General features: G+C 55.5%; 2 protein-coding genes across 5 annotated transcripts in view; both read right to left on the reverse strand.

Annotated features, from left to right (window-relative positions):
* The window catches only part of USP36 (ubiquitin specific peptidase 36), a 36,631-nt gene extending 32,616 nt beyond the window's left edge, over positions 1-4,015 (reverse strand). For 2 of the 4 annotated variants that reach the window (XM_053211724.1, XM_027052580.2), the window contains exons 1-2: positions 3,872-4,007; positions 1,101-1,251 (exon numbers count right to left, since the gene is read on the reverse strand). The gene's annotated coding sequence lies outside the window, so the exon portion shown is untranslated. Of the gene's footprint in view, positions 1-1,100; positions 1,252-3,871 lie in introns of all 4 variants that reach the window. The other 2 variants (XM_053211726.1, XM_053211725.1) reach the window with 1 other exon arrangement.
* An 8,473-nt stretch (positions 4,016-12,488) lies between these two features.
* TIMP2 (TIMP metallopeptidase inhibitor 2) overlaps positions 12,489-25,747 on the reverse strand; it is a 47,662-nt gene continuing 34,403 nt past the window's right edge. Inside the window, exons 2-5 of the mRNA XM_027052576.2 lie at positions 25,098-25,198; positions 23,048-23,156; positions 16,681-16,805; positions 12,489-15,374 (exon numbers count right to left, since the gene is read on the reverse strand). Coding sequence (XP_026908377.1) covers positions 15,177-15,374; positions 16,681-16,805; positions 23,048-23,156; positions 25,098-25,198 — 533 coding nt within the window. The 3' untranslated portion in view covers positions 12,489-15,176. The remainder of the gene's footprint in view (positions 15,375-16,680; positions 16,806-23,047; positions 23,157-25,097; positions 25,199-25,747) is intronic.

A 25,747-nucleotide genomic window follows, 5' to 3' on the forward strand; every position in this document is an offset into this window, starting at 1 on the left:
ACCCTGGTTGCACACACAAATCCATGTAATAAAAGAAGTAAATGGGGCAACTGGGGGGGGGGGGGGCTCAGTCAGTTGAGCGTCCAACTTCGGCTCATGTCATGATCTCGCGGTTCGTGGCTTCGAGCCCCGCGTCGGGCTCCGTGCTGACAGCTTGGAGCCCGGAGCCTGCTTCCGATTCTGTGTCTCCCTGTCTCTCTGTCCCTCTCTTATTCATGCTCTGCCTCTGTCTCTCAGAGATAGAGAAATAAACGTTAAAAAAATTAAAAAAAAAGAAAACATGACTTCAGAGGCACCTGGGTGGCTCAGTCAGTTAAGCGTCCGACTTGGGCTCAGGTCATAATCTCGCGGTTCGTATGTCCGAGCCCCGCATTGGACTCTGTGCTGGCAGTTGGGAGCCTGCTTGGGATTCTCTCTCTGATCCTCCCCCTCTCATGCTGTCTCTGTCTCCCTCAAAATAAATAAATACACTTTTCAAAAGATGAAATAAATAAAATCTTTGAAAAAACAAAATTTCTGCAAACAAACCCAGAAACTTAAGGGGCACGTGGGGGGCTCAGTCGATTGAGCGTCCGACTTCGGCTCAGATCATGATCTCACGGTTTAAGGGTTCGAGCCCCGCGTGGGGCTCTGTGCTGACAGCTCAGAGCCTGGAGCCCGCTTGGGATTCTGTGTCTCTCTCTCTGTCCCTCCCCCACTTGTGCTCTGTATCTCTATCTCACAAAAATAAATAAACGTAAAAAAAACTTTTTTTTTTGCGAGAGTGCATACAGGCACACGTGCGCGTGAGCAGGGGAGGGCCAGAGAAAAGGAAAGGAAGAATCCCTAGCAGGTTCCAGACTCAGCGCAGAGCCTGACACAGGTCTCGAACCCACAACCGTCAGATCATGACCTTGGGCTGAAATCAAGAGTGGGATGCTTAACCAACTGAGTCACACAGGCACCCTGGAACTTATCTTTAAAAGACCCAGCACAAATTCTTTGATTTGAGGAAACAAAAGAACCTTTCCTGAGAGTTGTTAATCTAAGTGTTCCCACCACCTGAACAAGCTGACAACTTGGAGAAATGAGAAGATGCACAGAAACCTCTGCTGCCTTACCTGGGACGTCTGAACTTGGGCGTGCTGCTGTTGCAGCATGGGGTCAGGTTCTGGGCCAGAGTGGGCAGGTGCGGTGCGCGACCCTCAGATGCCCGAGCTCCTCGCCTTTGGCTTGGTAAATCACCAAAGCTGCGGGTCTGTCATTCAGAATCTGTGGGGTGAACAGAGCACCACGTGAGGCACGGTCCCCTCGGCCCCACTGCATGGACACAGAGCAGGGAGGCCGACGATCTCCCTGGAAGAGTCGGTGTTAAGGCTGAAGGAGTGTCGACTGCTGGATTTAGGAAGATTCTGGAGAAGAACTGAACGCACCAGCTACAAACTCTGCAATGTGCACACTAGGGAAGCACTGCCCTCTGCCCTGCGTCCTAACCTTCAAACCAGGGACAAGTCCAGGGGCCAAAAATCTCCAGGGGGCTCTGGTCCAAAATGCTTTCCAGAAAGTGAGAGGTAATAATCACCTCCAACTTCCACGTTTCATAGACCAGTAGAATAAAGAAAAAAAAAATTGAAGGAGCAGAGACAATCGCCACATTTTCACTTTGTTAAGTGCAGATTTCTTGTCCTTGCCATCCACGATCACTGTGATTACATAAAATTAAGGTACTGAAAATTTTTTTGCGGTGAAAACGTTCGAATGTATACAGCGTGGGGGCGCCTGGGTGGCTCAGGCGGTGAAGCGTCTGACTTTGGCTCAGGTCATGATCTCACAGCTCGGGAGTTCGAGCCCCGCATCAGGTTCTCTGTCAGCAGACTTCGCTTTGGATCCTCTGTCCTCCTCTCTCTCTGCCCCTCCACTGCTCTGTCTCTCAAAAATAAACATACATTTTTTTTCCTTCTAAATATATGCAATGTGGAGAAATCAACATAGGGACCACCACGTTCCCTTTATTCATATCAGTAGTTACTATGTGGGCCCAATCCATATTCCTCTCCCGTCCCCCCCCCCTTACCAACAGCAAATTTCAGATACATTGTATTTCATATCCATAAATAAAAGCATACCCACACCAAAATAAAGAGGGAGCATAATAAACATGATCTCAGGAGCATAATAAACATGATCTCAGAAGAAAAGCCAATGTGGAAACTGAAGATCCCGGTCTGACAAAAGTCGCCCCATAATATCCCTATTTTAATCAAGACTCATACCTCACTGTGCACAGGTGAGGGCATAGACAGACACGGGCCCAAGGGCAAATGTTGGGGGACCAAACAGCGAGGGGACGAACAGAACTCGGGAGATATAACCCGATTTATTTCAAGAGAAGTAATTTCAAGAACCCCTATCCCACCGCCCACTCCTCACTGTGGAAGTCAGAGATTTTTGAACAAACGTCATTTTTCAACTTCTGACAAAGATCGACCTCTGTGTCACCGATGCCGTCCAAAACATCAATAACCAAAAAGTTATTTCCCTCTGAGGTGCAGGAACCCAGAGAAAAACCCAGAGAAAACCCCAGAGGGCTTGCAATCACCAGCAAGCCCTCTGATGTGCGCATCTGACAACCTGCTCTTCCAAAGTCGGGAAGGATGCTCCCTCCATTCCACGTCGCTTATGGTCCAGAACAGCTCGGGCTCCTGGGTGCCTAGTCCCACTTCAGAGAGCAGCCGGACACAGCTGCCTCATATTCCCTCTCCCTCCACCCTGTAAATTCACTTTTCCAGGATGAAATGCACTCAAGACTCACAGGGTCAACCACGTGCTGGTGGGGGAGGAGCCCCAGATGGACAGAGCCCCAGCCTCCCTGGGGCACCTTCACAGGGGGCCTCCGGGCTCTTCTGCAGAGGCGAGCAGAGCCTCCCTCTCCTTGGAGGCCGGATTCTCAGCAATCGCTTACAGAGAGCAGGCTGGACGCTTTCCTCTCTCATCGGTCTCGGTTTTAGAATGCTACTCGGTCTAGCTCCTATAACCCCAGGGGAGACTCGACACTACCCACTAAAACGGGTATTTTAACCACCCTCCTCCCACCTTGTCCTCACCCACTCGCATCCACCTTGACCATGACCCTGAGGAAGGTTACCTTCTCCGGGGGTAAGTCTTTCCCACGTTTTTCACTAAAAGGAAAAAAATGAGATTGCAGCACTGTTGCCAAACGGAACAGGCTCCTCCAGATTTTGACTTAAGCCATTTCAGAGAGTCTGGTTTCTGCATAAATGATGCTTCTGTGGGTAACGACCCTGTCCACGACCGACACAGGCAGTTGCCTCTTCGGACCCCCCGGAGCTCCTGGCTGGGGCAGGCTCTCCCCTCCATCACAGGTCAGGGTTCCCCGGAACAGCAAAGAGGAAGCCTCCCGGACCCTTCCTGTGGAGCCCCCCGAACCCCGCGCGGACGACGCGCCCCTGACCCTCCCCGGGGTCCCCGAAGCCCCTCGCCCCTGACCCTCCCCGTGGACTGCAGAACCCTCTCGGACCGCGCGCCCCTGACCCTCCCCATGGACCCCGGAGCCCCTCGCGGGCCGCGCACCCATGACCCTCCCCGTGGACCCCCGAGCCCCTCGCGGAACGCGCGCTCCTGGCCCTTCCCGTGAACCCCCGAGCCCCTCACGGACAGAGCAGCCCCGAACTGGCCAACCGAATAGCCCTGGGCCCTCCCTACGGGTCCCTGAGCCCCTCGAGGACGAGTACCCACATGTCCCCTGTGCGCCCCCCCGCCCCCCCGCCAGGGCGCACCTCCCCGCACCCCAGGCCCCGCGGAAGCCCTCCACCGGGCCGGACGCGCAGCCTTCTCTCGGCCCGCGCGCGGCCGCCACCCGGCCCCAGCCTACCCGGCCCTCGGTGGGCCCGGCTTCAGGCCCGCGGCGCTGGCGTCTGCTCCGCCCGGGCCCTGCACACGCACCATCCGGGCCTCGGGCGCCTCACACACGTGTCACCGCGACGCTTAAAGGCGCCGCGACTCGAGGCCAGCGCTGCCGGACTCGAAACGTCGTGGCTGCTTTAAGAGCAGCAGGCCCGCTCCCTGGGCCCGCCCACAGTCGCTCTACGCAGCCGATACGTCATCCCCTCATCCCGCGGCCCCGCCCCCTACGCGATGACGCAAGCACGCAGAGTGGGAGACGCCCCGCCCCCTGGGTCGGAGCCGGGCGAGTTCCCGGAGAGCACGTGAGGCGTCCGCTTCCGGGTCCTTAACGCGCAACGCACCTGGCGCGGTCTCAGACCCGGGGCGGCCTCAGTCCCGCGCCCAGTGTCCGGCGCGGGTGGTGCTGATGTCGCGGGGTGTCGGCCTCGCTGTCCAGGGCCTTTAGTGGCCGAGACCCGGACCGGGCGCGATGAGGGCAGCAGGCCCGGAAAAGCCAGGGAGGGCCGAGCAAAGAGCTGCTGGGATGACTGTGGGGAGAGGTGGCGGTTGACCTCTGAAATGTCCGGGGGGGGACCGTGTGCAATTCCCTGGCCCCACTCCCGACCTCCAAACGCATCATCCTGTGACGACTGCGTTCAGCTTTTGGTTGAATGCTTGCAAATACGCATTGCTTCTGCGGTATTTTAAAACATCCTTTTCACCAGACCCACTCCTCGCGTGAACGGGCAGGGGGGAGAACGAGCGGCTCCTAGCCTGACCTCCCGTGGCACTCTGACACTGACGAGGGCAGCGGGTGGGAATAAACGACCCAAAATCACAACCTTGCGCTCAGAGCCTTGTCTGCCTGCTCTTTCTTGGCAGGGAAGTCTGTGGCGGGTTGGGTGAGCTCCTGGGGGAACCTCCTAGAGCTAGTCTCCATGCCCACGCTGCACCCCGACAGTCCTTGGGGCCGGGATTGGAGATGGACCCACAACAGGTGTCACTGGGACAAAATTCACCCTGTAGTTGTTACGTGGATGCTGGTGTCCTGAAAAAGCAAACAAGCAGAAACAAAACCGTAGGGGCCTGGGCCTGGGAGAACCCTCAGGAGCTTCAGATTGAGATCTGTTCCTGGGGTGAGAGCATTCTGTGCCCCGAGACAGTGATTCAAACCGAGACAGTTCTCACTATGGTGTCGCCTGATCCCATGTGTAAGCGAGTGATTAGAAGTGTGGGGGCAGGTCCCAGCCTGATTAGAAGTGTGGGGGCAGGTCCCAAGGGCTGGCAACCGACAGGGGAAGGAGAAGACTAGGCTTTTATCCCAGCGCTGCCCTAGTTCCCGGGTTGCTTTGGACAGTGAACTAACCTGGATCCTCATCTGGGGAATAAAGACAATCTCCAGCAGATCTGTAGCGCTGAACAAAACTAAACACCTTTGCTTCCATCGCTGAACTGATATTATGTGTCAGAGACCTAGCTGGTCTGTCGCCTTGCCAACATTCTATGCTTTAAGCCTCCCTGGCAACCCTATAAAAAGATACTGTTGCCATTTTACAGATTAAAAAAAACTGAGCATGCGCACCATCTCTGCAAAGCGGTGATGTGAGGGTTTAAACCCAGGTGCTCCCGGCTCCAGGTTCACACCATTAGCTCAGGCCCTCAGAGAGACCCCGAAAATCTGAGATGACAGGTTAGCCGAGAGGCTTCTGTCCTGCTTCACAAAGTAATCTGAAACCTAGTAGGGAAGAGCTTTCCGCCACCCACACTCCCACCCTAACTCCCCCTCCTGACTCTGGATAAGAAGCCTCAGCGTGGAATCTCCTCGAGGTATGTTCAAGTAGGCCTTTCCTAAAGCACTTAATCTCAAAGGTCACCAGAGAAATGCAAATGAAAACCACACGGAGGGATGTTTCACGCCCACTAGGACCGCGGGATGTTTCACGCCCACTAGGACCGCTAAAATTGAAAACACTACGTGTTGGAGAGAAGGCGAGGCAAGTAGACTGGTACAACCCCCAGGAGTAGAACATGATGCAACCGTTTTAGAAAGAAAAGTTAAATGTTTCTTTTCAGTAACACAAACACCTGCCCCATGAGCCGTCCATTGCTGTGGCCATCACCACTGTAACTATGCCTGTAGTCCAGGACCTTCCACATGTGCAGCTGCAGCCCTCTGCTCCCCCGACCCCCATCTTGGGAACGGTGGGTCCAGTAAGTGCCGGCTGATCACCTCCCTGCAGGATCCACAAACACTTGAGCCCACCGTGCCCGGACACGGGTGCATTCCTTCTTGCCTAAACCGCCTCTCTTTTTCTGCCCTGTTGCCCACTTGGGCTGCTGGGCTGGAGCTCAGACCGAATCCTTGTCCTTTTCAGCTTTTCCAAGCTCCCTGGCATCCAGGAGGGTCTGGCCACTGGGGGTCACTGGCGAGACTGGAGGGCAAAGGAAAGGAGTGGCCGGGCCTCTCTCTTCCACCCTTTCTGCTTGGAACAGGAGTCTCTGGCTCCCTCCAGCGATGTGCACTGTGGTTCCAGCCTTCTCCCTCCCCAGCCTGTCCCCTCCCTGGGCTCTTGTAGGACAGCCTCCAACCTCTGTCCCTCTGCCCTAGAAGTGCTAACAGCTGCCTGTTGTTCTCTGGTTGGCTTCCATCAGGTTGTAAGCAATCTCTGCTTTAATCCCGTTTGTTTTTTTTTTTTAAGTTTATTTATTTATTGAGAGAGAGAGAGAGAGTGAATGGGGGAGGGCCAGAGAGAGAGGGAGAGGGAGAGAATCCCAGGCAGGCTCTGCACGGTTAGCACAGAGCCCGATGCGGGGCTGGAACTCATGAACAATGAGATCGTGACCTGAGCCGACATCAAGAATTAGACACTTAACCGACTGAGCTACCCAGGCGCCCCAAACCCCCTCCGTTTTAAAATCTGCACAGAGTGGTTCTGGTGTTCCTGAGTGAACCCAGGCTGATACAGACAATGACCCCAACATCCACCTTCCTGGTCCACGTCCTGGTCTCCTCTCTCTCCCTCCCCATGTAAATCGTCAACCAACAAATCTTGCTAATTTTACGACTCACATATTCCTCAAGCCACTCTCTTCCCTCCATCCAATTGCCCAAATAAAGTCCTTCTCCCTCTGCACCTGCGTTCCTGGGATGGCCAAATCCATCACTCACACTGCCACATAGAATACTAGAGTTGAAAGGCCCACCCGAAAACGCTGTGCACCTGCCTGAACCCTTCCCTGTCACCAGAGGCTGATGGGAAAGACAAGCTCCTTCGTATGGTCTCTAACGGTCCCTGGGGGGCTGGCTACTTGCTTGCCTTTTCCTCCTTCTCCCCCAGCCACTCCCTGCCCTGGATCTCTCAGCAGAGCTGAATCCAAGCGCCCCCCCCCCCCCCCCAGACCCTAACAAGGCCGTCTCTGTTGTAGGCTCCAACCGGTCTTTGGGCTAAATTCCCTTTCCCACCTGCCCTTCTCCAACTGCCTCAGGCACCACCTCCTCCAGGAAGCCTTCCTGGATTCCCTCCATCCCTGCCATTAGGTTTGTGTTGCCTTGGGCCTGCTGCACTTTCCATTTATATATTAATTGGAATGTTCTCTGGACTTCTCCCTCCCCTACCACGACTCTTAAAGCCCTCACTATGTCGCACTCATCCGAGTGTCCCCGGGGCCTGGTTCACTGCAGATATACCGTGCGTGTAAATGTTCACGAAAACCAACCAAACAGAAAATGAAATAGGGAAGATGAGACAAGTGCATAATCTCTAAATCCTGAAGGAGAAAGGGAGAAAAACACTGAAAATAATAAAACGTTCTCTCTCTTTTTTTTTTTTTTTTTTTAAGTAGCTTCGTGCCCAGTGCGGAGCCCAACGTGGGGTTTGAACTCAAGACTGCGAGATCAAGACCTGAGCTGAGATCAACAGTCAGACGCTTGCTTAACCGACTGAGCCACCCCGGTGCCCCGAAAATATTCTTTCTTTAAAAAATGTTTTAAATGTTTATTCATTTTTCGAGAGAGAGAGAGAGACAGAGTGCAAGTGGAGGAGGGGAAGAGAGAGGGGGAGACACAGAATCCAAAACAGGCTCCAGGTTCTGAGCTGGCAGCACAGAGCCCGAGACGGGGATTGAACTCATGAACTGCGAGATCATGACCTGACCTTGTAGCAAGTAGGAGGCTTCACCCACCGAGCCACCCTAAAATTCTTAATTCAAAAAAAAAAAAAAAGTGTAACCAAAATGAATCAAATTAGAACTTACCTTTTAAGAAAAATGTTTATTTTTGAGAGCGAGAGAGAGCGCGCGCGCGCACACACACACACACACACACACACACACACGCAAGCAAGTGGGGGAGGGGCAGAGAGAGGGGGAGAGAGAGAATCCCAGGCAGGCTCCACACTGTCCGTGCAGAGCCCGATGCAGGGCTTGAACCCGTGAACCAGGAGATCATGACCTGAGCCCAAGTCAGACGCTTAACCACCTGAGCCACCCAGGCGCCCCAAGACCTTCCGTTTAAATCCCAGCACCACCTTGCATTGGACACTCAGACCTCCGCCACTGCCCGGGGTGCCATACGAACCAGGCTCAGCTAGATTGTTCTTTGCCGTAGTCTGGGCCTGCCTGGGAAGGAGGCGGGTAGTGGCCCAGGGGGCCGTGGCCAGAAGCTTCCCGTAGGGAGTTTCAGCTGTGACTAATTCTCTCCGATGCCGGGAGAGGAAGTGACAGGTATCAGACCCAAGCCCAGGCTAGAGGCTGAGAATCTGCCGGGGCCTCCTTTGCTCCTCTTCCTGGCCGAAAGCGAAGGACTCTGAGGCTCCGGAAGGTGGTGGGGACACAGAGGGAAAGAGCCCAGGTCTCTGAATTGCCTGAGGAAGGTCACCCAACAAACGTCCCCGTTGATCTTGGCAAGAAATCCCCTCTCTTTGTTAGCTTCGGAGATGTTGGGTCTGCTTGTTACGGAATCCACAACCACCTTGCCTGGTGCACCTTTGCTCCCAGATCGCAGGGCCCTGGGGCTGTGGGGTGCTGAGGCTGGTGCCACGCACCTGGGACCACAGCGGAGGGGGGTTCGATGCACCCGGTGTCCTTGGGGAAGTTGTCCTACGGCGACACCACGTCCTGGTTTATGCCGCACGCGTTGCGAGCACTCTCTTGCTCTCTCGAAAGTGTCCCAGTTTGGAAGATAAATTATATAGAGACGAATCTTCCAGACAATTGAATTTGGCCCTTTTTAAGTTTACAAACTACAACCCATCACAGGCATCTTGGTGTTTTGACGTGTCTTAGCTGACACTGGGATTTTATTGTCATCCTTGCTTCAAGTCTGGCAAAAACTTGTTCTGAAAACTAACGCATGCAAAGCAAAACAAAAGCCACTACAAGGCCCTTCTTCGTGCAAACGGAAGGCAAAATGTCCCCAGGAGGGAGACAGTCTGGGGGAGGGTAAGCTGCTTGTGCCAGGCTGGTGGCTGGCGGTCCTCAGGGATGCTGCGGGAGGGAGGAGGCCAGACCCCGCCTCTGCCCGGGTTCAACCCCAGCCCCAGTGCTTACTGGCCGGGTGCCCAGGAAACGGACCTCCCTATGCCTCAGACCCTTTATCTACCAACCAAGAAGGATGAGAGCACGGGCTTCTCGGATTTGGCCCATGTCCCCTGGGATAACGTACGTGAAGCCCTCGGTATGAATCCTGGTGTGGAATAAAATGTTAGCTTTGACCAGGATTATTATTAGAATGATTTGCTAAGCAGTTGCCCAGGGGAGTTCAGGGTCAGAGTCTCCCGAGCCTGTGGAAAGTCACAAACACGAAAGGGTCAGGGTGTGTATGCAGAAGTTCCCACAGGCTGCTCTCCTTCAGAAGGTCTGCTTCTGGGCTGGCGTCTGGGAACGGGGATTTCAGGAGGGTTCCCCTTCTTAATCTCTGATAAGAACACATCCTGGGGGGCTCCTGGCTGGCTCAGTTGGTAGAGCATGTGACTCTTGATCTCGGGGCTGTGAGTTCGAGCCCCAGCTGGGTGTGGAGATCACTTAAAATAAAATGGGGGCGCCTGGGTGGCTCAGTGGGTTAAGGGTTCGACTTCAGCTCAGGTCACCATGTCCCGGTTCGTGGGTTCAAGCCCCAAGTGGGCTCTGTGCTGACAGCTCGGAGCCTGGAGCCTGCTTCCGATTCTGTGTCTCCCTCTCTCTCTGCCCCTTCATAATCCGTTTGTTTCCTGAAGGAGAAAATCTGCTATCGGAGCTAACGGTTTCCCCAAATCAAAGGGCTGCCTTTCACCGCAAAGGATTCACGGCAACTGTGTGCGACAGGGCGGGCTGGGAGGTCAGCTCAAAGCTCCAACCCAAGGCTAAAGATAGAACCTGTTCAGAGAGGAATTTCAAAGTCTTCATGTAAAATCTGAGGGAACAGCAGACTGTCCATCGTAAAACTGACCCCAGGAAAAGATCTGTAGCTCTGCTGTGACTTATTGTTGCTAACTTAGATCAGTTAAACATACCCGTTAATAATTAGGAGGGAGGGGGACCTGGGTGGCTCTGTCGGGTTAAGTGTCCAACTTTGGCTCAGGTCACAATCTTATGGTCCGTGAGTTCGAGCCCCGCCTCGGGCTCTGGGCTGATGGCTCAGAGCCTGGAGCCTGCTTCGGATTCTGTGTCTCCCTCTCTCTCTGCCCCTCCCCCTATCATTCTCTCTCTCTCTCTCTCTCTCTCTCTCTCTCTCTCTCTGCCACTCCTCTGCTCACACTCTATCTCTCAAGAATAAATATTTAAAAAGAATGAAATAAAATAATACAATAAAATAGTTTGCAAAGATTAAGAAAACTGGGATGACTGTTGAAACGGGATCACAGGTGCACAGAGTTTGTTCTATCGTTCTCTGCCTTTGAAAAAAATTTTTTTAAAATGTTTATTTAGTTTTTGAGACAGAGAGAGGGAGAGAGAGAGACAGAGAGAGAGAGAGAGAGAGCATGAGTGGTAGAGGGGCAGGGAGAGAGAGAGGGAGACACAGAATTGGAAGCAGGCTGCGGGTTCTGAGCTGTCAGCACAGAGCCCGATGCGGGGCTCGAACTCACGGACCATGAGATCATGGCCTGGGCCAGAGTCAGGCGATCAACCGACTGAGCCACCAGGCACCCCTCTGCCTTTTTTTTCATGTTTGAAAATTTCCACAGTAAGTGTTTTTCCAAAGTCCGACTTGACCTACATTACATAAAACAAACAAATCGGGTAGCAATCATGTGATGTGCTCTTTGCAAAGACCCCGTGGGGCCTCCAGAGGGCCACGCGTGCCCAGGAAGCGCATTCGCACACCACGGATGGTCTGGGTCCGTCCCCAGGCCACTCCCCTTGTTTCACCCGACGGGAAGGACAATCCACACGGTTCTGCCACAGGTGACGTGAAATGGGTGACACTTAGTGGTTAGTGACGCAGACATGGGGGCGAACTTGGTCCTCTTACCTCTTTGCTGCTCCAGGGTGGCGTCTGGAACTGTGTTCTCGCCGACCCAGCGGCAGCCGCGTAAAGCAGGGAATACACGTCTTCCGGTTTGTCCCAGGAAGATCACGTTCTGCAAATGCGCCACGGGGTGGCTAAGGGCTCAGACAGACCATTAAAGGGTTTTCTTATGGTGACCTGGTGCGACGTGAGACTTGGTTCAAGTTTAAATCACGACAAGGCCATCTTTCCCGGCTCGAAGGAGAGTGGGCGCGGGGAGGGAGGGGAACCTGCGGGAAAAACAGAGCCTTGGAGAGGAACTACAATGTATGGTCCTTATGAGGATCCTGATTCACACCAGTGGACCATAAAAAAAGCATCCTATGGGACCATCGGAGATGTCTGAACACTGATACAGGCACATACCAATTACGTTTTTAGGGTGTGATTAAAATATTCCGGAACTGTGCTCCTTTTTCATTAAAAAATTTTTTTTTCGCTTTTATTAAAAAAAATTTTAATATTCATTTTTGAGAGAGAGAGAGAAAGAGAGGGAGCTGGGGAGAGGCAGAGAGAGAGGGAGACACAGAATCGGAAGCAGGCTCCAGGTTCCAAGCTGTCAGCATAGAGTTGGGTGCGGGGCTCGAACCCATGAACCGTGAGGTCACGACCTGAGCCGAAGTCAGATGCTTAACCGATTGAGCCACCCAGGCGCCCCGGAAATGTGTTTAAAATAGTCCTTATTTTTAAAAGACATGGACTGAAGCATTTACAGGTGACACTGTTTCACACCTGGAATTTCCCTGATGACCTCAAGTGGGGTGTGCGGGGTGTGGACATGGGCGAAGAAGGACAAGGGGCAGGAGGTGCTCCCCGTCGAGGACGCAAGATGGGCACGGGGCTCTGCTCTGTGTGCTGCATAGCATAGCAAGTGGGGAGCGTCTGCTAGATGAACAAAGGGCCTGTGTCATGCGCTCTGCCCCTTGGCCAATTTCAAATCATCTTTACCACCGTCTGCCCCGTCCCTGCTGAGTTACCCCACGTTCTCCTCTGAGCACCCAGCCCTCTGTTTCTCTCGCAGACGAAGCACCCTCCCCCCTTCCATGGGAGCGACTCCTTTGGAGGTGTCGGGGCTGGTTCTTACGCCACAATGTCGGATACAGCCACACGGACAGAGCCAACGTTCTTGATAATACTGTTTATTGTCCATTGACCGAGCGATCACTCAAGAATGATACAAAGCATCGGAGACATGCGCAGTCTGCTTGTCAACGTTCAACAGCTCTTACGTGTTCCCAGCACAGGAAGGTCTCAGACTTCATATTCCAGCAAAAACACATTGCCCAAAAATTAAAACAAAAACAAAAACAAAAAAAACCAAAAAAACCAAAAAAAAAAAAAAAACCAACAAAACAAAACCAAGCAAAAACAAACACAATCAAACAAAGCTTTAAATTATGGCAGCAAGTCCGATATTTCTTAATACTTATCAAGCAAAGATTTGAAAATAACTACAATGTAAACTTCATTTTAAATATTTTGAGTTGCTTGAATGCAGACAAGAATGGTGGGAGGAACGAGCAGTGCTTAGAACATAACACATAAATTAGACAATGCCGAATGGAGAGCCTTCTCGAACTACATACAGGTTGCAATTATTTACTCTGACGGTATTTGAGTGGCTTTGTCTCTTGGCTGCCACTGGGCACTTCATCTTGATTTTTTTTTTGTTTCTGTTTCTGTTTCCCCGCTCAGCATGGCTAGAAGAACCAATGTGTGTGGATTAAGCAGAAAGGCCATGTTTTAGAACCAACCTACTCAAAGATCTTTTACTTTGTCACGACTTGAACCAGAGAACAAAAAGGTAGCAAATGGAAAAAGCAACCATACTCAAAGAAGGAAACAAAAGATCTGAAGGAATCCACCATCAAAGGCTATGCTTTCCATTCTGGGTCAAATGCTTCCACGATGCAGAAACCTTAACCAAAAAAAAAAAAAAAAAAAACAAAAACAAAAAGTGCAACTCTAACACCTACCAAGGGTAATAAAAACACAGCACAGGAATGATTACAACTGATGTCAGAAACAAACCAAGACATTTAAAAAATCAGCAGAAACAGGAGTAAATGTTACATATGATAACACCATACAGGAAGCAAACGGGGGTGGGGTGTTATATTGATTGGAGGGGTCTGGTGTTCTCGTATATACTGCAATCACGTGGACTGGTCCATTATGACATCTTACAAACTCTCTATCACTGCACAGCATGAAAGCACCCTTGGAACGAGGGCGGATTCCTGGATATTCTAGTCTGCCCTAGAAAGGGAAGTCATCAGAATCTACGCTGACCAGGTCCCAGCAGGCATGGGACCGACATGCCACTTGGGGCGGCGGGGGGTGGTCAGGAGTCTTAGGGGTGTTTTGGGGTCACCGCAGAACAGAGCAGGCTTAGAACGTGGTGACTTTGGAAGCATTCTGCAGAGGGACCATTCACCGGCCGACAGACTTCGGTTTTAGCGCACGCGTGCGCGCTTCCCTAATTCGCGTGGCCAACTCAGAACGGGTCATCTTGACAACACAAGGAGGAAGGAAAAGATTGCCTTTATTGTTACTGAGAGATTTCTGCCTGCGTTAACCCCTATTTTACGGGCAGCAGAAAGCCACGGGTAGGGGACAGGTTTTCTAGTCCCCTACGAGGTTTTGTTTTGTTTTTTTTCCAACTGAGAGCGCCAACAGGACAAACAGAAGTAGAAGTTGGTACAGCTGTCCCTTGGGTTCACGTATTATCTGAGAATTCGTCTTTAGGAGCGTGAGGTGTTGGCCACAGCATCCGGAGGCCCAGCAGGGGACCCACCGAACCCACCCCCGTCCATGTCCCCCTTCCCGGGGAAGACTTCACGGCAGGCCCGGCTAACTTCACTCACAGGAATCCGTGCACAGCCCAGCGAACGTCTGTCTTTGAGGGAGGTCACACCCGCCCGGGAGGGGCTCTGCGGTGTGTGTGGGGGGCACAGCCAGCCCGGTGCGCCGGGCGCACGCGACCCCTCGCAAAGCCGACGTGCGCCACTCACCTGTGCGCTCGAGGCCGGGACGAGGAGGGGGAAGCCGGAGGGACTTCGGACGCCTGGGAGTAAACTGTCAGGGCGGCCGTGAGTCCCCCCCGGTGCCTGCCCTCAGGGCAGAATGCGACAGACTCCCCCAGAGTTGGGGTGGGGGGGGGCGGGCAGGACTGAAGCTGAAGCTTGTCGCCCACGCCGCAAAGGCCCCGGAGCGTGGCTCTCACTGCAATTCTGCTGATCATCAGGGTCAGCGGGGCTCCTGCAGGAGGAAGCCACTGGTCCAGGGCTACTCCTGTACTTATGGGAGCCCACGATGGGCACCGAGGAGGCCGGGGCACTTGCAAAGGGTGGGGACTGCCGCCCTGGGGCCAGAGGCGTGGAGGCTGCAGGAAACGAGGGACATGCCCCTCTCAGGACGAAAGGGACCTGGTAGGCCTGCTACACAGTCTTGCAACGACCCTCGGAAGTTTCCGCAGAACGCACGTTCCCAGGCTCTGCCCTGACCAGGCCTGGGCGACTCCTAAGTGCTGTCTGCTCAGTGTTTGTGACAGTGGCCGGGCCCGTGCGTCCCACTCCCGTCCGCACCCGAGGGCGGGAGGCCGGGACGCACGCCGCCCAGGCTGGCGGGTGGAGCGTGGGACCACAACCATGTTTGTAAAGGGGAAGTGGGGGGGCGGAGAATCACACCAATATAGACCCGCTCGGATGACTACTTTATTCATGCTGCTTCCGGGAAGGGATGTCAGAGCTGGACCAGTCTGAACTCTTGGAGGCTCCTCCGTTGGCCAAAGGGGATGCTGTTGGCCTGCTTACGGGTCCTCGATATCGAGAAATTCCTGCTTGGGGGGCGCTGCTCCGCGGTACCAGGCACACGAGCCGTCGCTTCTCTTGATGCAGGCGAAGAACTTGGCCTGATGTCCGTTGATGTTCTTCTCCGTGACCCAGTCCATCCAGAGACATTCGTCCGGAGACGAGATGTAGCACGGGATCATGGGGCAGCGCGTGATCTAGGAAGAGGGCGCGGACTCGGTCAGGGGCCGAGGCCGCGCGAGGTGGCACGTCCAGAACGTAGCCAACGCGTCTGGCCGAGCGACCGGGACTAGAGTTGAACCTGCCCCATCAGTGCCCCGCCCCCTCCACTTGCTAAGCAGCTGCAGGCACCTGCCTGAAGCAGGGACAGGGCCGGGGGGGGGGGGGGGGAGACCCTTGTGCGTGGTGTCTGCGCCCCCAGATGCTGCAGGAGTGTGACCTTCCGGCTTTGGGCTAGCCCCACCCTCCTGGGAGCTTAACAACAACAAAGGGTCTTAAATTTTCCGAAGCGAGGCGCCAGTCAAATAAAAAGGATGCTGCTAGCTTGGGGCGCCTGGGTGGCTCAGTCGGTTGAGCGTCCAACCCTTGGTTTCAGCAGGTCAGGATCCCACGGTTTCGTGAGTTCAAGCCCCACATCAGGCTCTGCTTGCGAGTCGCATTCTGTCTCCCTCTCTCTCTGCCCCGCCCCTGCTCATGCGGTCTCTGTCTCTGCCCTCCCCCCCCCCCAAAAAAAACTTTAAAAAAAGGATTCTATCTTGCTCTCAAGCGTGTGTGGGCTTTGAGGGGGTCGGCAAGCAGCATTTTGGTGGAGGAACAAGAGTCTACGACAGGGAAAGGACAGAATTCAGTTTTGATTTCACGTCGGGCACTGGGGGTTCTGCTCCACGTATGCAAGGCTGCGGGTCGGAATTTGTATTTTGAATGAGCTCAGGAACAGGTTAGCGATGGCGGTGTGCCAGTAAGCACTGGGCCAACCGGCTGGGCCCGATCCCTGCTGCTCTCCGGCCCCAGACTCACTTCCGGTGGCAGAGGGGCCCTGGTGCCCGCGGTGTTTCCTACGATGGGGCTGGGGGCGGGGGCAGTGGGGTGCAAGGCGGCGGGACGGACGGGATGCAGGCCTGGGGATGTCACCGCGTACAGGTGCATCTGACGTGAGTGCGGCTGCAGCTGTGCTCGGACAGCCTCTGTGCTGCTTTCAAGAAGGGGGGCTGGGACATTCTTTCCCTGCTCTCCCCACAGAATCCCTCCCCCTGGGAGGCTCTCCTTCCTGGAAGCCACAGGCCAGGTGGCTAGACAGCCCTGACCTCCCACGGATCCCTCTGCAGGGGCACGCCTCGGGGATCTGTCCCCGGCCAGACAGCCTCGCTGGTGGAGAGACCGTGCCTCCCCACGGCCCCGTCCTAAGGACCTCGTGGACTGAGAAGCCAGGGATCAAAGCCCAGCGGTCTCCCTGGAGACGGAGGTGATGAAGTAAAGGCCCAAAAGAAGGAGGCACCGGCTTACCTTGCACTCACAGCCCATCTGGTACCTGTGGTTCAGGCTCTTCTTCTGGGTGGTGCTCAGGGTGTCCCAGGGCACGATGAAGTCACAGAGGGTGATGTGCAGCTTGCCGTTCCCCTCGGCCTTTCCTGGGGACACAGGGATCACCACGCTCAGGGCAAGATACACGTCCTCCTCCTGCCCGTCTCCTGCACCTGAGCGTGGCTGGGGCGCAGGCAACTTTACTACTGACAAATACCGAGTGTCATGGCCTGCGTCGTGTCTCCTCCCAAATCCCTGTGTCAAAGCCCTAACCCCCCAGCACCTCAGGATGTGCATTCGGAGCCTTCCCAGGGGTCATTAAGTTAAATGAGGTCACAAGCCACCCCCCCCCCATAAGAACAGTGTCCTGATAAGAAGAGATCCAGACAGACGTGCACAGAGGTGCAGGTGAGGCCACAGGGGGGCAGGTGGCCCTGCCCACGCCTGGATCTCGGACTCCCAGCCCCCAGGTCTGCGAAGAAACCAATCCCTGTTGGGGAAGTGGCCTCACGGCAGCCCCAGTGGGCTACTCCACCGTGGGTCGCTTGCTCTGAGTATAAAAGGGACGTGCGCTCGCCATGGAGCACAGAACAGCACAATGGGAGAAAACCTCCCGTTTCCATCACAGCTAACGCTTTGACGCATTTCCTTCCAATATCCTTTCATGCCCATGGATGTGCACAGAAAAAATCACGCCGCATGCAGACCATACTGTTTCCTGCTTGTTTGTTTGATTTTTTCAGACATTTCCTCCATCTGATGAGGAACCTGTCTACCTGTCTGGGTTTTTCTACCACGAATGGCAAAACCTTGGAATCTCACAGAATTGGGAATCCGCTCCAAATTCCCTTCCCTGGGGGGGGGGGGGGGGGGGATGAGGCACTCTTTGTGTCTCATACCTCAGGCTCTTGGTTCTGCCCCTCCCTTCCTCTGCTGAAGAGTTCACGCTGGGGACAGCCTTGGCCTTAGCCAAGCAGGAGACAAAGGCAGGCAAGTGAATTCTGGCGAATGACAGAACGTAAGGAGGGCTCGGGAGGTCGTTTCAAGTCCCAGCCCTGTGACCGCAATGGCATCGCTTCAGGACGCACAGGTGCCCGGCGACGAGCGGCGGAGCCTGGCAGAGGGCAGGGGGAGGCTCCCCGGGGGGCAGATGGGAGCCTCGGGGGGCACCCTAGGCACACCGCACTCGGCAAAGCTCCGGTACATCCAACATAACGACCTCAGGCACAGCACTGGGCGCGGAGAGAACCCGCTGACAGACACGTAGTTGAGTGACTAACGCGGCTTGTCGACTGCGGCGAGTAAATGCCACCGCGATCTCTGGCCAGGGGAGACACGGGTCGGCTCGCCCGAGGCTGCGAGCGGCACGGGGACAGCCGGTGCACCAGGCGGGTTGCAGGAGGCGCTCCCTGCACGCGAATTCGGACGCTCTGACCTCTGTTTTGACGGCTCCCCTGACCCTTGGGAGCCCTGTTTTCCCTTGTGTCTGTTTGCACTTGACATTCTAGGTGAAGGACAGAATCAACAAGCAGGACTGCCACTGCAGCATTCATTCTGACTCCCAACCAGTAGCAAAGAGAAGTGCTTGGGTGGTTCTAAGTACTTTAAAAATAGGTATCTGGGGCGCCTGGACGGCTCCGTCGGTTGAGCGTCCGACTTCAGCTCAGGTCATGATCTCGCAGTTCGTGAGTTCGAGCCCTGCGTGGGGCTCTGTGCTGACACTGCGGAGCCTGCTTGGTATTCTCTCTCTCTCTCTCTCTCTCTCTCTCTCTCTCTCTCTCTGCCCCTTTCCTGCTCTTTCTCAAAATAAATAAGCAAACAAAAACATAAGTGTTTGGCTTTCCCCCCCTACTTTCTAGGAGTCCAGAGCAGCTAAGGAGGGGAGAAACAGACAGATGGCAAGTAACTTTCATTCCCGTCTCCTGGCTTCTCCTGGCGTGCACAGCCCACGCAGGGAGGTACGCCGTGGCCCTCCCCTGGCCCCGCCGGGTCGTTCTTTACAGACAGGCTGGGCCCGTGCTGGCTCTGTCCTCCCAACTTCTACAGGGATGTCTGCTGCCTTGCTTGGCTGGCATCAGCGTCCCACTTCCTGCCGCTTTTTGCCGTCCTTTTTTTTTTTTTTTTAATGTTTATTTATTTCTGAGACAGAGCACCAGTGGGTTAGGGGCAGAGAGAGAAGGAGACACAGAATCGGAAGCAGGCTCCAGCCTCTGAGCTGTCAGCACAGAGCGTGACGCGGGGCTTGAGCTCGTGAGCCGCGAGATCACGGCCTGAGCCGAAGTCGGACGCTCAACGGACTGAGCCACCCAGGCGCCCCCATTGTCTGTCTTCCCTGGTGACCTGTTCACCACGAATTCGAGCTTCCGCCAAGACTAGGGCATGGAAGGACACGCGATGCAATGCAAACTGTCTGTCTTCTGTGGCCCTGGTTACGGGGATACCGGTGACCTCGGACGTCGGGTATAAGGTACAGCAGCATCTCCGGATCTTAAAAGGACACCCTTTCGGTACAGGGACGGGTACCAAGACTTGGGCGGGCACGTGTGATGTGCCCGTCTGTCACATTCTACTACGTCTGCCTTGGAAAAACACACAGTCCTTTCGGACTGGAGAGGAAGACAGGAATTAATTAAAATTTGTAACTGAGGACCGTACGCTTCCTTTTCCTCTCGGAGGAGAGGACCGCAGAAGAAAATTACAGGGCCCATTCTAGAACAGTTCCCGCACATGAGTGTCTCACGGTGCCCGGCTCAACACGTGAACTTGAATCATCAGCCCGAGAGGAGGTGGGCTGCCTCGGGCCGGCTGAGTTGTCTGCTGCGCCCCGTGATTTCTGGGTGGCCCATCCTGACCCCAGGAGGACGAGATGGAGAGCCCGTGCTCAGAAAGTGAACACCAGACTGGATCCAGAGCTGTCTCACCGAGCTGGGGAAGAAGTCAGATGAGCGAGGCCCCCCGTCAAGGGTGGGCCAGCTGCTGCCAGAAGTGCCCTTTGTGGCTCTCAGGCCATCAGGAAATTGCAAACTAAAAATCAATTAAAAATAAGTAGAGGAGGGGCGCCTGGGTGGCGCAGTCGGTTAAGCGTCCGACTTCAGCCAGGTCACGATCTCGCGGTCCGTGAGCTCGAGCCCCGCGTCAGGCTCTGGGCTGATGGCTCGGAGCCTGGAGCCTGTTTCCAGTTCTGTGTCTCCCTCTCTCTCTGCCCCTCCCCCGTTCATGCTCTGTCTCTCTCTGTCCCAAAAATAAAATAAAAAACGTTGAAAAAATAAATAAGTAGAGGGGCCCCTGGGGGGCTCCGTCGGTTGAGCGTCCGACTTCGGCTCAGGTCATGAGCTCGCGGTTCGTGAGCTCGAGCCCCGCGACGGGCTCTGTGCGGACAGCTGGGAGCCTGGAGTTGCTTCTGTGCTTCATTCGGACACAGAAGCCTCTTCCTTTCAGAACAGGGCTGAACAAAATAAGTAGGCTCTCCTATGAGGTCCCCCAAAATAACACAAAGTAACCACTAGCAAAAGAACCACCACAAAGCTGCCGTGTGCACCTCGGCTCTCGTTTGGGACCCACGCTTTCCAGGCAGCCACGCGGCTTCCTCGCACTCTTCTCGGTCAGTGGGACGGGGACACGACATGCCAGGGCTCCTGACTGCTGGACAGGATCCCCCTTCTGGGCTGTCCCCACTGCTGTCCCCCACTGCCCGTCCTCAGGGAGTAAAGGGCAGTGCCCAGGTCCTCGGAATCGCTGGGCAAGCGGCTGGCCTGACCACAAGGGGCTCCGGGAGAGGAGAGTCATGTCCGGAGAGCCCCTGCGTGAGGGAGGGGACCGACCTTGACTGCTGGGGCTCAGCCCTGCTGTGTGTGCGCTCTGTCTCTCTCTCAAAAATAAGCAAACGTTAAGAAAAAATGCTGCTGCCAGGGCCACACCCCAGGAGATTCTGCTTGATCCGGTCTGCGGTGTTCCTTGGGCACCAGGGCTGGTAGCCAACCCCCCCCCCCCCCGCCCCGGGAATTCTCGCACACGGTGCGGGGGAGGGGCTGCTGGCTTAGAGGCTGGGCAGCGAGACCTCCACAGCCTGGACCCGACCAACGAAACGGCAGAGCGTGAGAGCCCGGCGCGGCCCAGGCGCGGGTGTGCAGAGAAGTGCCCAACACCCTCCCCCCCGCCCCCCGCCCTGGCACAGCATCTGCCCAAAAAAGTCTGTACCCTAAACATACCCCTATGTCAAGCGAATAACGAGCCACCAAGCAGAACCTAACAACTTGGCGTGGGGAAGCGGGTTCAGGCACACGCCCCCGGACCTGGGCCACGGTGTTCGTCTACTCGGTTTTCCTCATCTGTAAAATGGGGATCACGGCAGTGCCTTCCTCATAAGGGGTCGTAAGGATCGGACGGAATCTGCACGAAAAGCTTTTAGAGCCCGCCAGGGCCAGGAAAGGGGCGCCACGATTTCCGGTCGCAGGGAGCCGGTGGAGACGTGCGTGAAGCCAGGCCTAGGTCACCTTCCCACCCAGGAGCCCCCACAGGGAGGGGACCCTGGCCCGCCCTCCTTCCAGCAGCTCTGGAAGCTCTGCAGTTTGGGCGGCTGCCTCTAGAGGGCGACGTGAGGAGATGCGGGGTGAGGCGTGTAGGTTAAAGTCCTGCTCCACCCGATGCGGGAACCTGGAAACCGTGGACCTGTCAGGGCGCCAAGTTCCCGCCACCATGCAAGGTTCTGTCTCCTTTGCCTTCTCTCCAGGGCTTATTTTCCACATCATAAAAGCAATAGACGTCATTTGTAAAAATGTAGCAAGCATAGGGAAGCATGAAAAAGGAGACACGCCTGAGGCTGACTGTCCCCCTGCACCTGCTGACCTGGGTCTCTAACAGCCGCCCCTGGGCACCCGCACCACGTGTTCTGTGCACCTGCCCGGCCACGCCGTCCCCTGCGTCACCGTGACAAGCACAGTCAGGAAGGTCTCTGCTTCGTGATTTTGTCCCCATCCCTCTCTCTCCGATTGACTTTATTTTTCTTATCGGAAAAACAGTAGATGCCGCCAATGTAAAATGGTGCAGCTGCTTTGGAAGACAGTCTGGCAGCCCCTCAAATGCCTAAACGTAGTCACCATATGCCCTGGAATTCTACTCCCACGTATCGGCCCAAGAGAAATGAAAACACCGCCACGCGGACACCCGATCACGGGTGTGGACGACAGCCTCGTGCCTAAGAGCGCAAAGGTGGAGACAACCCCAGCGTCCACGAAATGACTGGTGAGCGGGCAGACAGACCGCGGTCTGCTCGGCCATAGAAAGGGGACAAGTTCTGATTCATGCTACAACCTGGACGGAGCTGTGAAACGACCCCACGGAGTGAGGGACGTCGCGCGCTAAGGACCACGCATATTCTGTGATTCTGTTCAGAGGCCTCTGAAACAGGGAAACCCACGGAGTCATGAAGTAGACTGGGGGGTGCTGCAGCTGGGGGAGGAGCGTGGGGGGGGGGGCGGCCAGGAAGGTAAAGCAGCGAAAGGGTACGGAGTTCTCTCCGACGGTGGCCGTGGTTGCCCATCTCGATGATGGAGGTATCACACCAGTGAATGACTCCCCTTGAACGGTGAATTGCATGGTGTGTGAGTTCTAGCTCAAGAAAACCTAAACTATAATAGATGCTCATAAGAAAACATTTAGGGGACTCCTGGGTGGCTCAGTCGGTTGAGCACCTGACTTTGGCTCGGGTCGCGATCTCGCAGTCTGTGAGGTCGAACCCCACGTCCGGGCTCTATGCTGACGGTGTGGAAGCCTGCTTGGGATTCTCTCTCTCCCCCTCTCTCTCTGCCCTTCCCCGGCTCGTGTTCTCTCTCTCTCTCAAAATACGTAAATAAACTAAAAACAAGAAAAAAAAAAAGAAAAAAAAAAAGAAACGAAAAAAATAAAAAAAAAAGGAAAAAGACAGGATGAGCGGAGTCGCCGCACAGGTCGAGGACCTCGTAACATCAGCAGATTTAACACAAGGTCTCAACCCCTCTCCGCCTCCTGCCCAGCCATGGGTGCCTCCGGCATCTCGCGCACGACTCCCCCTCAGGAGCAAAACGCAAACCCTCTCACCTCCTGGTGTCTGCCCGACCGCAGATTCCCCGTGGACACTGGTTTACTGTGTCTCCCCATGAAGCCACACCGGATCCCCCGTTCTGGGGGGCAGGTGAGAATCCACCAGGAATTCGCAGACGGGAAAGGGCAGGGAAGCCCAGAGACCTCGGGACGGCCTCTCGGCGTCAGGACCCGGGACTCTGTCCCGCCTCGTGGTTTCGCCAGGTCCCACCCTGGAGACACAGCCCTGGACGGTCCCTGACAACGTTCCAGGGCATATCCACACACACACCTGCAATGAGATATTCCTTCTTCCCTCCGATGTCCAGAGAGACCCCGCACACAGCAGAGGAAGGAGCCGTGTAGATAAACTCTATGTCCTTGTCAGGTCCTTTGAACATCTGGAAAGACAAGGATAAGGAAACGTGAGGAGAGCCAGTCCGCACAGCTAACAAGGTCCGGGTCCCACGCGTAACATCCTGGGGAGGGGCCGCCCGACCTGCACCTGTGGTGCCACCAGCACGGGAAAGGGGGCAGAAGGTTCTAGTGAGCTAGAAGGTGGCCGTTCCCGCTGTGGACTGATTCTCTGGAGACACTCCTCACGTAGTGTGGCAGCTATCAGCACGCTGGGCGCGACTCTTGTCACCTGGAGGAAACCGTCTCAGACGCCCGACTCTCCCTACCACCGACAAGGTCATTTCAGAATCTCCGGAGAGAGGCCCGTGTATCTCCAGGTGGTTCTCACCCGCCGTGGAGGGACACCCCCCTGCGCACTGCCAGGAATTTGGGTCAAGCGTTGGCTGCTTGATGGGGCCCCGGGGCGGGATTGCACCCTTGCAATAAGGATGCGACTCCCCGGGGCCAATGGGGTTTGACTTCTCACCTGCGGATCTACTGACTGACCTACTGAACGCGCCTGCAGCCCACGTGGAGGGGTGCACTGTTCCCCGGGAGGAGGTGACACAGGCAGAACCCACCACAGCCAGGGGTTCCTGTGGCCCCACCAGGGGTGGTGACAGGCAGGGACGTGAGTGTGCACTGAGGACGGTCCCCCACCCCGGCCGTGGGGTGCAGCCCAGGGGGCGCCCTCGGGCTTCGGGCACCTCATCGGGATTTTGCTGGGCCTAACTCAGAGTCAACAGCGTTGGTTTTGGGGGACAAGAGGGAGGGGGAGGAGGGGCTTTCAACAAGCAAACCCCAATGGAATAGGGTCATCTCAATGTCATGATAAACCGGCTTTGAGACAGCTCGTCCCACCCACGCCAGGAAAGGTGAGGCTGATGGTGACGACAGCATGCTCTATTAATCACCAAAGGGCAAGAATTGTCCTTCGGTGTCGACACCGGCCTTCTCACGATGCCTTAATGAGGTCTCAAGAACAGAGACGCTCTCTCTCCCGCTCATAGCACACGCCCTCTTAACTGCCACAGATGCAGCGAATAAGCATTTCATTGACCTTCTGATAACGTTTCCGGCTAAAAATAACATTTTTGTAACGAAGTTAAATATGCACGGCTACAACTCCCACCTTGACAAAGCCCCTTCTCCAGCTAGAGCCTAGAATCTCCTTCTCTCCTGCAGACCGAGTTAGCTACTGTTGCCAACGATCACGATCACGGTCCTCCAGGGCTGGTCCTGTCTTTCCAAGCCCCGCCCTCTGCCCCGTCTCCCCTCAAATACGGGCTCCTAGCCCTTGAACACGAACACACGTTCCGAAAAAACGAACGCGTTGCCCCCCACCCCCCGCATCTGTCCGCCCCTCTGCCACCCGGCCGATGTTCCTCTCCGTCACCGGCCGGGCTACGGGCTCCATCCTTCCTTCACGTTCCCTTGCAAGAAGCTGGCTCCCACCACACCTGCCCAGAGGACTCCTTCCTTCCTCTTAGAATTTAAAGCTCACCAGGCAAGACTAGAGCCCACAGCACAGTGTGGGGGGAAATGAGGCCTCCCAGACGCAACGACCAAGGTCTCCTAGCTTCGAACCTCGCCCTAGCTCAGCCAAGGACAGGCACCCGTGGAATGGTCCATAGAAACTCTGGCACACTTGCTGATAATGCTGAGGGCCTGCCCCATCACAAGGAAGATGACACATTTTTGAAGTAACCCAGTCGACGGGAACGCAGCAGGTCCACACGACTTTTCAAGCATTTACGCATAAGGAAAATCAGATCGACTTGTGGCTCGAAGCCCTTAGGTCTGCTCCACGGGGGCCGCACTGCATTCCCCGAGACCCCGGGACACCTCCTCATGGTTTCCCGCCTCTGGGGGGGGGGTGCCCAACCTTGCTCCCAACCTTCCCGCTGCTCTGCCCAGTGGGGCAGCCTGGTGACAGTCTCCCTTACCTTTATCTGCTTGATCTCATACTGAATCCGCTTGATGGGGTTGCCGTAGATGTCGTTCCCGGAGTCTACTTCCTTTACGCTGACCGCTTTGGCCCTAATCACTGCAAAATAAAGACACAGAGGTGAGGAGAGTCCCCCCTGTGCCGTCCTGGCTCCGAGCAGGGGCGAGGGGCTGCAGGGAGGCGGGAGGCAGGGGGCAAGATGACCCCAGCCCTTAGCACGGCACCAGACCCCTCACGAGCTCAGCGGGGAGGGTCAAGAGGTAAAGCCCTAAGAGCCCCCTTCTGGTCCCAAGAATCGGTCCACGGGAGCCAGAAGCAGAAACCCGATCTCTCGTGACCAGAGGGGTTACTGGTAGGCACCGATGGGGACAAAGCGCTTTGTTGAGGTCACGCCTGAGTGCTCTGGGGCTTTTGCAAATTCTCTCCACTGTGTATGCATGTGGCTGGGGAAGCAGATAAGCAAATTAACTGGCCCGCAATCATCATCGTGCAGCTAAGACGGGGAGCCCCCTACCACCCAGCCTCCGTCCGCAGCCTACTGGCAAACAGGCTTTTTTTTTCCAGGCTGAAGGCAGGGGAGTAACAGCCTCCCCAAGAGGCCTCGTGTTTAGGATTGGGCGGGGCGGGGGGGGGGTGGTCTTTGATCTG

This window comes from Acinonyx jubatus, chromosome E1 (assembly GCF_027475565.1).
Source record: "Acinonyx jubatus isolate Ajub_Pintada_27869175 chromosome E1, VMU_Ajub_asm_v1.0, whole genome shotgun sequence".
Lineage (NCBI taxonomy): Eukaryota > Metazoa > Chordata > Mammalia > Carnivora > Felidae > Acinonyx > Acinonyx jubatus.